Raw genomic sequence first — 12,963 nt, 5'->3', positions numbered from 1 at the left:
TGGGGGAGGTATTCAGTAGTCTTTCCCTGATCCATGACCAGGTAATTTGCAGTTGAGGGAAATAATGCTGTGTGTAAAGAATGGAGTTTGGAGTGCTGGTGGTGGTGAGATTACAGAGAAGTGTATAAAATCTAAGTTTTTTATGTTAAGTAAAATGAGACCTTAGATAAGAAGAATTTCTGTAAAATTTTTCTACATCTTTAATATTATGATGTTTGGTATTGAGTAACTTAGTCATGGTTCCATTGCTAGTTATCAGTACTATTTTAAATGAACAAAGGAAAGTTGACAGGTTTAAAGAACTCTTTTTTCACCTCTGTAAGTTTGACAGTTTGATTTTTTTTACTCAGCTATTTTATTCTTCCTGGCATTTTATATGACCTTGTTTATATACACTATTATTTTTATTTTGTTAGATAGTCTTGGTTATTTCAGCTCTTTAATAAGGTTATTGGAAATGAAAAATCATTGATGGCGTGGTGGATACTGCCCATGGTTATCTAATACACATTCTTTGCTTTTCCTCACAAACAGAACCTTGATTTCATTTTCAAAGTGGCTTTTTGCCTAGCTGAAAAATATGTTTTCCAGCCTTCTTTGCTACTATGAGTGGCCATGCAATTTTGTTCTGCTCAATGAAGCTTTAAGTGGAAGTCACTAGATGGGTCTTCTTAAAGAAGTCAGAATGTTTTGGCTTATGCCCTTTGTCTTGTGCGCTTCCTTTTATTCTACCTAGAACTTGGACGGGATGCTTGAGGACGAGACATGGAGTGACAGATGTTTGATGAATGTCACATATAAGAGTGTTCAGTGGGAAGACAGAAGGAGCTTTAGATCTTTTTTAACATGTGGGAGGCCTTATCAGATCTGGATTGCCTACCTCCACTCTAATTATATTAGAAAAAACAGACTGCAGTTATGTTGAAGCTACTATTTAGATGGGACTCTGTTACATGTAGTTGAATATAATTTCTAACTTATACATGTGGTTTCTATAAAAGATATTTAGACGTACGTTATCTCAAACCTGATTTTCAAATGCTTTTTATTTTTTCATTTCATTTTGTAATTTGTTTAGGACCCTTCAACTCTGAAGGTATATATATATTATGCATATTTAAATTGTCAAGTACAATTTGAAATGCACACTTTACAATTATAACATTAACAAATCTGTATACAGAATATTTTAAAACCTTATTTTGAAGTTTGAAATAATTTTAAATTTAAAGTTGCAAGATAGTACAAAGAACTACAACTTTTTTTTTTTTTTGAACTATTTTAGAGTAAATTGCAGACATCATGCCCCTTTAAAACTTAAATACTTCAGGGTGTATTTCCTAAGAAAAAAGATATTTTCTTACATAACTATAGTGCCATTATCAAATTCAGGAATTTAATATTAACAAAATATTATTACCAAACAGTTCATATTCATATTTCTCCAGTTGTCCCAGTAATGTCCTGTATAGCATTTAGTGTTGGATGCCACATTACATTTGATTATCAGGCCTTTTTTGTCCCCTTTAATCTGGAAACTCACTCTTTGTCTTTTATGATATAAACATTTTAAAGATGACAGTAATTACTTTGTAAAATGTCCCTCAGTTTGGATTTGTCTGATGCTTCTGCAAGTTTAGATTCAGGTTATGCATTTTGGGCAGGAATACCATAGGTGATACTGTTGTCTTGTTGTATCCTACAACATCAGGTGGCATATACTGTCATTTTATCCCATTATTGGTAATATTAAATTTGATTACTTGATTGAGGTGGTACTTGTCATGTTTCTTCATTATAAAGTTACATTCTTTCTCCCTTTATAATTTGCAGGAATAGAGTTTGAAACTATGTAACTATCCTGTTTTTCATCAAACTTTTACCCCGTAGTTTTATCATCTGTTGATGATTCTTGACTGATTTATTACTGAGATGAATGTAAAACATTTTCGAGAAAGATTTCGGCAGATCCTTTTATTCTAGTGATGACTTCCATTTCATTTCCATTGATCTTTCTTTATTTCATGGTGCTGTCTTACAGTTTTGGGGAACTTGTTTAAAGAAATACAGAGATGTAGGAAGGAACATGTTTCTTTTTATTTTTTTTTTTTAAGATTTTATTTATTTATTTGACAGAGAGAGACACAGCGAGAGAGGGAACACAAGCAGGGGGAAAGGGAGATGGAGAAGCAGGCTTCCTGCCCAGCAGGGAGCCCGATGTGGGGCTCGATCCCAGGAGGAACATGTTTCTTAATTAGGGATGTTCAGGGCATCGTTTGATAGTGGAATCCCATCCCTTTTTCTCTCCAACAGTATAATAGATCATAAAGACCAACAGATCTGAAGCAAATGAGGGCAAGTGATTAATTCTGTTTGGGATCTTTTATGACAGATTAGAGAATGAGATGCTCTTCTTTTTCCTCAAATAGATCTTAGGATCCCCATGATGTAATATACGTATCTAGTGCATGGCCTGTCCTCTGGCCTGTCTTTTTCAGACGTCCTAGGTGAATGGATGCTGGCTGACCCTCGGGGCAGGGGGGAGATGCTAGAGCTGCGAGGATTTCATTCAGTGGCCTCAGCCTCTAGTGAAAGTAGCCCAGTGGATAAAACTGTTTTCCTTAATTCTTCTTAGGCTTAACCATTGTGCATATCACTGCTTTTCTTGTGGGGAGGAATAAATTAGGCAGTGAATAGGCCAGAAACTGGTTAATTCAGTAAGACTCCTTGGGAAGTGATGCAGAAGTTCCCTTTTGGAAACAAGAGAGTGGAGTAAGGGCTCCCCACAGCATGGTTTCTTCCTAAAATAGTGTAATTTGTTAAGTCTTTGTCAAGTTCTATATTTTTTCTTCTCTGTACTAGTTTGTGTTTTCTTTTTTTTTTTAAACCCAAAGGTCATTTATTTTCTTATTCTTATATATTTTCAGATTTTAAAGTGTAATGATTTCGGTTTTTCTCCTCTAGCACCAGCAGACGTTTTTGAATCAGCTGAGAGAAATCACTGGGATTAATGATGCCCAGATACTACAGCAAGCCTTGAAGGTATGGCCTCTGTTTCATGGCATACAGTTTAAGCTGCACCCTCATCTCTACTGCCTACCATGTTTGAAAGGTTTTTAGTTACATTTTGTGGTGTAGTAATAGAGATAAAGGAAAGAACTTTTATAATGTAAGAGCCTTACTTAGGGTGTAATTTTGAGCATGTTAGTTTTCAGCAGCCTAATGTTCCAGGATACCTTGGAGTGAGATAATCTTCTCCATATGGAACACTTTCATGCAAAATGGAAGGATATGAATCCAAATGCGATGGCTGATTGTACTCAAGAGCTATGATGTTAGAGTTTAAATGGGGGTAGAGAGTAGGGTGGGGTAGAGAAATACGGGGAGGGAAAAGAGGAGAGAGAAAATTATTAGAGGATAAGAAGCTTACATTTTTTCCTTTCAAGGAGAAATAAAACTTGGCTAACATTTAACTAATTGCACCTTACGAACATTCAGTAGCAAGCTGGTTAGTATATGCAGTAAATAAAATGCATCATTTTGGTTGCATCTTCTGTTGTTCCCTCATTTTCACATGGAGAAACTCAGATGAATCAAATCACATGGATATGCCCACTGAAAAAGAGCAAGAGAATAAAAGATGTTTAAGAACTAGAACTGCAGGGGCACCTGGGTGGCTCAGTCAGTTACACCTCCAACTCTTGATTTCAACTCAGGTCATGATCTCAGGGTCCTGAGATCCAGCGCTGCCTTGGGCTCATTGCTGTTTGAGATTCTCTCCTCATATAATAATAATAAACTGAATGCAACAGGGATTTACACAACTTGGAGACAAGTTGGGGAGCCTGTTTGAGATTCTCTCTCTCCCTCTCCCCCAACTCCACCTTGCTCTCTCTCTTATAAATAGGATATAAATAAATCTTAAAAAAAAAAAGAACTAGAACTGCATTTTAAAGTTATTTCTATACTGCTACTAAAGGCTAACAGCAATATAGTATTTTTGCTGTTGTAAGGCATACATACAACTTCAGTCCTTTGGAACTTACTCCATGAGACGAGTTTAATTATGTAATTTTTGATTCCGAGCCAAAAGTTCTTCATTTGTTTCTAGAAATAATCTTATCTTTTGGATGACTGTAATCATGATAATAATCACTGGCGGTTATTAAGCTCCTGTAGTACTAGGTGCTATTCTAAGTATTATGTGGCTAACACCCTCCTGGTAACTCTACTGAGGAAGGTGTGGTATGTGGGTGAGCTGGAAGAGAAACCGAGCAGCCTGGTCCTGGGGTGGCACACTTAATTTCCACCTTTACTGCAATCTTTGCTTCGTTTTTTTTTTCCTATCAGGAAAGTGATGAAACAGTGCTGTTTAGAGCATTAATGCAGGGTTTATGAAGCAACTCTAAGTATTTGGAGAGGAAGCAAAAATGTCAGACCTCAATTTTTATGATTATGACATTTAGATGATTGCTAGTCCTTTTCTTATTCTGATAAGTATGACTTAGTCACTCCATGTCTGTTTTCAGAAAGTGCCTTTACCATTCTATATCTCTGAGTGTGAGGCTATACCCATTACCTTGTCAGGGCAAGTTTGGGGAATTCACTTTTCTTTTTTTTTTAACTTGGGAAACATGTAAAATATGTTTAATTAAATGAACATAAAGAGTTAATCAAATGAACTGTTGTCCACATTTTCTTTGAGTCAAGTTGTATGCTATAGTTTTTTGTTTGTTTTTTTTTAACTTTGGTTTCATTTACCAGTAGTTGGTGGGGGGGGGGGGTCAGTGTACTTAAACCTTAATCATTACCCAGTATAAATTTGTAAGGTGTTTAATAATTAGTTCACTTTCTCAGTAATGTACTGACAAGGAATATACTTTTGAGAAACACCATGTCATTGATAGATTTCAGTAGTTTTATTTTAAGAATCTATTTTTAGCCCTCCAAAGTAAGTGATCTGTCTCCAAGTTGTGTAAATCCCTGTTGCATTCAGTTTATTATTATTATATGAGGTAGTATATAAAAAGCATTTGGCACATTTCTTGGCCCATAGTGAGTGTTCAATAAATGTAGCCATTGTTATTGCACATTACTTTACAGCTGTTTTACTTATCCAGCTATAGATTATATTATACCCATATTTCTGGTGAGTCATTTAAGAGTCTTCTAATAGTTGTGATATAAAGTTTAAAGCAGTGGTGCTTTTCCAACTGCACTCTTACTTTTTTCTCTCTTCCCTGGCTAACTATAATTGGAGTTGGAGTGGGTTGGGGACCTCATTCTTCCAGTTGCTCAGGTTTCAAATCTTGGAATCATCCTGATCTTTCTCCTTCTGTCACCTCTCACATTTAATGTGATGTTGGACTCTCTGCCTTAGCCCTTTCTCTCCTATAGTCTATTCTCAACACACAGCCAGAGTGATCTTTTTAAAATATAAGTCATACCATGTCATTTCTGTCCAAAACCCTCCACTGGCTTCCTATTACAGTCTCTGTGTATGCTAAAGTTCATGAGGCCTGCATAGTCTTAGGTGTTCTGGCCTTCTGTTACAAAGATCACTTCATTATTAATATCTGGGCTTCCTAATGTTGTTTCAATTAGCTGTCCCGGAACTATTGTTATATTTATTACTAACTCTACAGAGAATAAAGAGATAGAACTGGTCATGTCTCTTCTCATTATTTTGCTGTTATAAAAATTCTTGGTTTTCTAGCATCTGCTTTCTTCTAAATTAACTTCAGAATAATTTTGTCCAGATATGCTTTTGATGAGAACTATGTTAAATTTATATACTTAATTTGGGTAGGATTGTCATCTTGATAGGATTGAGTATTTCTGTCTGGTTCTGTGTGTCTCTCTGTACTATCAAGCTTCAGAATGTTTTGCTGTTTTCTGCCTACAAGTCTGACATTTGCTTAAGTTTGCCTCTAGGTATGCATTCAGAATCCATATTAAAGTTTATATTTCTTCTTTGCAGAAGTACTGTTTTAAATATTCATTCTCATCCTTTTGTATGGCAAGTTCCAAAAAACATTTTTTAGTTTATTTGTTTAGAAGCATACGTTTTGTGATTGACTTTTGTTAAGGAGAAATGAAGGTAATGGGAAACTAAGAAATTATAGAATTGATTCTTATATTAGTAGTCTTAATAGAAAAAGGAATTACTATTAATAGAATATACTTTGTTTATGATGAGTTTGTAAAATTAGGATCACATAGAATGATTTCAAATCTAAAAGTGATTTTTGCTATTAAGTATTAGTTGCTGTGGAGAAACTTAAATAAATCACATGAGAATGTATGGAGTTATTCCAAAATGTTTGATGTTCCATTCTTGATATTTGAAGGATAGTAATGGAAACTTGGAATTAGCGGTGGCTTTCCTTACTGCAAAGAATGCCAAGACCCCTCAGCAGGAGGAGACAACTTACTACCAAACATCACTTCCTGGCAATGATAGATACATCAGTGTGGGAAGCCAAGCAGACACAAGTAAGTTTACTTCTCTTTCTTAATATTTTAGTAAGAATGTAATGAAGAACTTCCCTTGGGAATATATTTTGTTTAAGCAGAGGTGAAGGACAAAGAACCACTTTACTTTAACCTTGGTTCAAGGTGTAGTTGAAAAGAGTATATGTTTTTATTTAGCTGCATTATTATTTTCTCCAGTTCAAGTGTAAAAGATTGTATTTGAGTTATGTATCCTTTCATAGAGTATTCCATTTAGTATTCATTGTTTTGAGATATAGAACAGCTATAGGCGTTACTCATGAAAGAAACAAACATTTCCAGGATTTTATATGGGCACAAACATTTGTTTTATGGATTTTAAGTGTTGGTAGAGGCCTTAGTATTATTTTTGAAGGTAAGCTATTGTTTCTAACTACTGATAGGTTTACCACTTAATAGAATTTCCCTTCCCTCAACCCTCGCCCCTCACCAGAATGAAGATTTTAGAAAAAAGTTTGTTACCATGTAACAAAATAAACACACAAACATACACAGACATATACACACGTATATATATATATGGAAAGTTTTATGTGGGATTCTACTTTTTCTTTATAATGTGAATAGTTCTGCTTATGTGTAGCACTGACTTTTTCAAAATATGTTTAGTTACCTCTATCTCATTATGATATAATGACTGCACTATATAAAATGTATTTATTTTATAAAAGGTATTTATTTTTATGCATTTTATATTTGAGAAATTTGATTACTAACTTGTATTTGAAGAGAATTTCTGAAACTTTTTTTTTAAAGATTTTATTTTTTAGTAATCTCTATACCCAGGATGGGGTTTGAACTCACAACCGCCAGATCAGGAGTTGCCTGCTCTACTGACTGAGTCAGCCAGGCACCCCTCTGATTTTGTTTATAGACTTCCTCAGAGTTAAAAAACAACTAGCAAGAACACATTCACATGGTTGTTTTTAACTGTTGTCAGTAAAGATTATTTTAATATTTGTTGATAAAATATTTTAATTTCAAATTTTCAGGATAATCTTAATATTTTTGTTCACAAATGATCTTATGTGCCAAAAGCTGAAATACTCCTACCTCATATAGGTAATAGGTGATGGAAGAAGTTTTGTATATGTGAGACAGACCTAATTGTTTATGTCTACGTTCAAGGCAAACTGTGTTTTGGACCCTATCTACATCTCTAACTTCATTTTCTACTGTTTTTCTCTTTTTACTTTATAAAACCGTGATAATTCAGGATGGCTTGGAGTTCTTATCCACCCAGTGCTATTTAATTTCTTTGGTCTTTACACTCGCTGTGCCTTCTGTCTGGAATCCCCTCTAGCCTTTACCCCCAGCTTAATTACCTCTGGTGTTGTAAGACTTAGGTCAGGAGCTTCTGGCTTTAGAATATTTCTCCTGGCTTCTAGGTTGGAGCAAGTGCTTCTGTAGCACCCAGAGTGTACTTGGGTCTTCATGAATACTGTGTTATTTTGAAATTATTTGCTTGTGCCTTTCTTTCTCACCAAAAAGGAAGCTTAACAGGACAAAAGACCATTGATGTGCCTATCATCACGCTAGAATAGTTTGCATAGTTTCTCAAAAAGTATTCATTGAATTATTTTTGATAATATGTATAAAAAAGCTGTTTCAGAACCAATGAAAAAGAATGAGGTTGAGAAGCTTGTTGAAAGAAGTTAGAAAAAAGAGAAGTAGTATAAATAGTGCAGGAACTAGTGTGTGAGAATAACATCTATCTTTCAAGGTTCCGAGACTTGGGGGAAAATGAAATTAGGTAGAGAAAGGAAAAAAGGTTTTCGACTGAAGGCAACTGGTGAAAGTGAAGGAAACAGGAAATTGACTAAACATGGTTTAGTAGAAACATTGTTCTAGTGGAAAGGATGACAAGATTTTAGACTGATAGATGTGAATTCTTAATATAGATGGTAGACTTTGTGACATGAGGTAGTATATATAGGTAGGTAGGGAATTAGGATTTATAAGACTTTCCTAAATAAAAGATGTTATTTGCTCTGTAAAATCAGCAAGTATTGTTTAAGCCAGATGTTAACACCTGTTCAAGACTTTTGACAAGGAATAATGAAAATGTTGTGGACAAAAGAGATTGAATAGATGCTCTTAGGGAGAAGGCAAACCTGATTTCAGAAGGCGTGTGTCCCATTGAATGATAATTAAAAATTGTGTGTGTGTGTGTTTGTGTATGTAGCTCTTGGAAAATATTCATTAAGTAATTTTTAATAAGATTTATTTATTTGAGAGAGAGAGAGATTACGTGCCCGTGCATATGCAGGGGGGAGGGGCAGAGGCAGAGGGAGAGACAGTCCCAAGCGGACTCCACATTGAGCATGGAGCCTAATATGGGGCTCGATCTCACGAGATTACACGATCACGACCTGAGCTGAACCCAAGAGTCGGTCACTCAACCAACTGAGCCACCCAGGTGCCCCTCATTAAGTAATTTTATATTTCACTTTAAAGAAATGGTAGAGAAATGGAGTTTCTGGTTTCATTACAACTGATTATCATATTGAGCAAATTGTGTGCTGTTGTGGTTTCTTTATCAATAAAATGTGCTATCCTTCTCACCAAGGTGCTAATTTATAATTAGTAATTCAGTAAGTTGGATAGTGTGTCCATAAAGTTGTTTGCAGATTATTGAGAAAAACCCTTGTAAAAATAAAATGTGGTGATTGTATTATAACAGTATCAAAATGCGAAAAAAATCTGATGAGGTAACATTCTTTTCCATTTAACAAATTTGTACCGTACTTCATAAAGTTCTAAGAAGTACAGTTGCCTTTAGGAAATAGATTCGGCATTTAAATTTGTCAGTGTCACAGTAGTGTTACATGGTGTAAAAGTGAGAAAGTAAGGAGATGTCATGCATTCAACAGATTTTTTAAATTACTATGCTGTTAGTCCTGAGAAGAAATGACGTCTTTTGTCTATTTTTACTTCTTGGAAGGAGTGGTAAAACATGTGAGAAGGAAAGATAGGAAATAATTACAAATATATATTCAAACACAGGCCTCTATTGAGAAAACTGGGTAAGTGCTACAGGAGTCTGGTGTATTGGAGCTATCAGAGTGTGAGGAAGTTCTCAAGCGATTGTTCAGACATTTAGAACAATATAAAAATCCTTTTTGAGCATTTTCTGTTTTATATGAAATATGTTGTTATTTGAAAGTTGACCATACTGTAACTTAATTTTTTCAAATATGGCATGTTTTTTAATTTTTAAAAAATTTTTTATTCCTTCTTTTCTAAGTATTAAGTCTCTTAGAACCAGGGCTAAAACATAAAGCCGTGCTAACTTTAAGTGAGCCATCTATTGGTTAGGGTGCTGACAAAAAACATCGGTATTTTGAAATAAAAATCTCTAATGCTAAATACATAAGATTCCTTGTTGATATAAGCTCCTTTAGAAGGAATAAAGTACATCTTTTTTTAATGACTAGAAAAGATTAGCTTTTAAAGTAATATCCTATAGAAGTCACATTTGGGGCTTGTGGGGAAATTTTCTGTTATTCGTAACTCTGTATATCAGAAGATAAAATTATCACTTTAAAGATTTAACACATATTTGTGAACCTTCATTTAATATTGAAGAAGTAATTACATTTTCAGTAGTTAGTAGGACTATGATTGTCCTTTCTATCTTTCATTTTTGAGAGAAAAAGAAAACATTTCAAGGGAAGCTTATACTCTGCATAATAAGGAATTAAGTAGTAATGTACTTGGTGTCTTTTTATTGCATTTGTAATTTTCCATACTCTACTGAATTCTGAGGAAAGGCCCAAAACATTTGTAGTAATATCAGCTAAAATTTTAGGCATCTTTTTTCACTCCTTGGATCTCTTGTCCAGATTGGATATTGTGGATTGTCAAATGAATGCTTCCCACCTCCAGCTAAAATTGGAAATAAAATTGTGTTGCAGTTGTGCAGTAAAAAAATACTAATGCAGAACGGACTAGGAAACAATGCAAGATGTTGAGATATCATAGATATATACTTAATAGACTCTGCTAAGTTTTTGTGTCATGGCAAACTCTTGTCATAGACATGACCATGCAAGGCTTTTGCCCAATTTGGAATCAAGTAGGTAATATTCTTCCTTTCATGACCATTAAATTCTTTTGAACTTTTTTAAAACAGGAAAAAAACAGTATATGCCCACCAGAACAAGATGTACTACAATTGAGCAATCAAAGTATGGATCAAAAGATGAGAGGGATTTGGGTCGGTAATTTTAACACAGAAAGTGTTGCCATATATTATTGGCTTAAATTTTAGAGAAATTGTTATAACACATCAGAATGACTGTTACATGGTCGACCCTTCACAAATTTAGAATCAGTGTATTTTTTTTCCCCCCAAAAGGAATTGAATTATTAGGTAAGGATTGCATAGAAAGTGAGAGGTTCTGTCTTAGATCTCTGGTCTTATATTGCTTGGCCAGCTAACAGTGATTTAAAGCTCAAGTGATAAATAGATCCAAGTCTAGTGCGTTCATCTCTGCTAAGGGTAAATTGCTTATGTTAAGCAGTTTAGGATTTTATTAATTGAACGCTAATATTTTTCCCATTCTTCAAAAATGTTAAACAAGTAACTATGGATAGAAAAAAAACTGATGCAAAGAAAGTTAAATCTCTTTTTCCATAGAGATTTCTAATGCATAAAACTATTTTGACGATTCCCCAAAAGTCAAGGTTAAGTTTAAAAGTGAGATGCTACAGTGGTGTGAAAGTTACTTTTAACCGGTTGGATGCAAATAGGTTAGACTTCTACTCTATTCTAAGCATGTACTTAGAATTCTGTTAGACATGTACTACAAAATGATTTGTGTAACTTTATGAATTTTCTTAAATTTTATGGCAGAATGATAGCCATGGGCTGTAACTTTTATTGACTAATACTGAATGTTAACTTTAATTTTTTTTCACAATCCAAGTTGGAAAACCATCAAGTCTATGACAAAACTCAGAAATGGATCCTTTACTATTCACTTTCCTTACCAATGCTGCGATTATAATTTCAGCAGCTATTATTAAAAACAGAACAAGATCATTTAGAGTTGAGCTGTTCAATATAGATGCCTATAGTCACATGTGGCAACTTAGATTTAAATAGAACTTAAAACTAATGCTAAAATTTAGTTCCTCTGTTGCACTAGACACATTTTTAATGCTCAGTAGGAGTCTCATGTGCCTAGTGGCTACCATATTGGACAGTGTAGATTAATACTGTATTTCCATCATCACAGAAGGTTCTTTTGGACCTCACTGTTTGAAAGAATCTGAGTTCAGCAGTGAGAAGATTGGAAAAGTAGGAACATCTTAAGAGCTGACTGGGAGCAGAGGAGAATGGGAGAGTGGGGTGGGAAACATATACATTGTGTATGTCTTCTTGCTTTTAAGTACTGTTCTTCTAACATGATATTTTATTACGCTATTTGTCCTTTCACTTACTAGAAAAAATTTTAGGTGGATAAAGCATATGTTCTTAAGTCTTCTAATTAGTGCCACTCTGAAGATGACTCACTCCTTTTTATCTCTATTCTGTAGTCTAGATTTAGCCTTTATTTGTTTAATAAATATTTACTGATTGCCTCATCTGTATCAGATAGTTTTTTAGGCCATTAAAAAACAGAGTCTCAGTTTACATAGGAGAAAGACAGTAAACAATAAATAAATAATGTCAGGTAGTAGTAAGTTCATGAAAAACAGTAGAGGAGGGTAAAGGGACAGAGGGTGAGAGGGATGTGGTTGTATGTCAGGCAGGAGATATGCTAAGACAAAGAGTCGGTCAGGGAATTATCTCTTGGGTGAGTTCACATTTATACAGATACCTGAGTGAAGTTAGGGAGTAAACCTTGTGGGTGTCCGAGGCAGGTGCATCCCAGGCTATGCAGGAGTATATTTGGCTCAAGAGATGAATGGTGTGGATATAGCCACGGTGAAGCAGAGTGAGTGAGGGTGAGAATGGTAGTTTTCTTATTTCTGATCTGCTGACCATCCCTTTGTTCATATTTGCCTCTCTCTCAAGGGCATCCTCATTCTTCTGGTGGCCCAGTGATTTTTCTTCTTTTTTTTTAAACAAGCTCTTCCTAATATCCCAAAATAATCATTTAGTTTGCAGTTCTGTCAGTTTTTGTATACTTTTCCCTTCAGTTGCTCTTGCCTGGTATTTATTATTACAACTCTTGTCAAACTCTTATTCAACACTTTAACTCCTAACTCCCCGAACAGTTCTTTCTATTCATATCATTCCCCTGCCTAGAAGTCTTTGCTGGTGGTAAATATAAACTGGACTTACCGGGGTAGAAAAAAAAAAGGATTTCCCTTAGGTTTAACCCTGTGTAGGTAAGGAAAACAATGGAAGAACTTTTTTTTCTCCTAAAATCAAAATCTTTACATGTATTGTAGTTTCAACTATATTATGGGCTAAATTGACTTTTGTAAACTAACTTG

General features: G+C 34.6%; 1 protein-coding gene across 5 annotated transcripts in view; it reads left to right on the top strand.

Annotated features, from left to right (window-relative positions):
- The window catches only part of USP25 (ubiquitin specific peptidase 25), a 129,209-nt gene that overhangs the window by 21,214 nt on the left and 95,032 nt on the right, over positions 1-12,963 (top strand). For 4 of the 5 annotated variants that reach the window (XM_036108964.2, XM_078057520.1, XM_078057598.1 and 1 more), the window contains exons 2-3: positions 2,965-3,042; positions 6,351-6,495. In XM_036108964.2, coding sequence (XP_035964857.1) covers positions 2,965-3,042; positions 6,351-6,495 — 223 coding nt within the window. Of the gene's footprint in view, positions 1-2,964; positions 3,043-6,350; positions 6,496-12,963 lie in introns of those variants that run through there. The other variant, XM_078057707.1, reaches the window with a different exon arrangement.

The sequence above is a fragment of the Halichoerus grypus genome, chromosome 1, assembly GCF_964656455.1.
Source record: "Halichoerus grypus chromosome 1, mHalGry1.hap1.1, whole genome shotgun sequence".
Taxonomy (NCBI): Eukaryota; Metazoa; Chordata; class Mammalia; order Carnivora; family Phocidae; genus Halichoerus; species Halichoerus grypus.
Note: the sequence above shows the minus strand (reverse complement) of the source record. Positions and strands in the feature narration are given on the sequence as shown.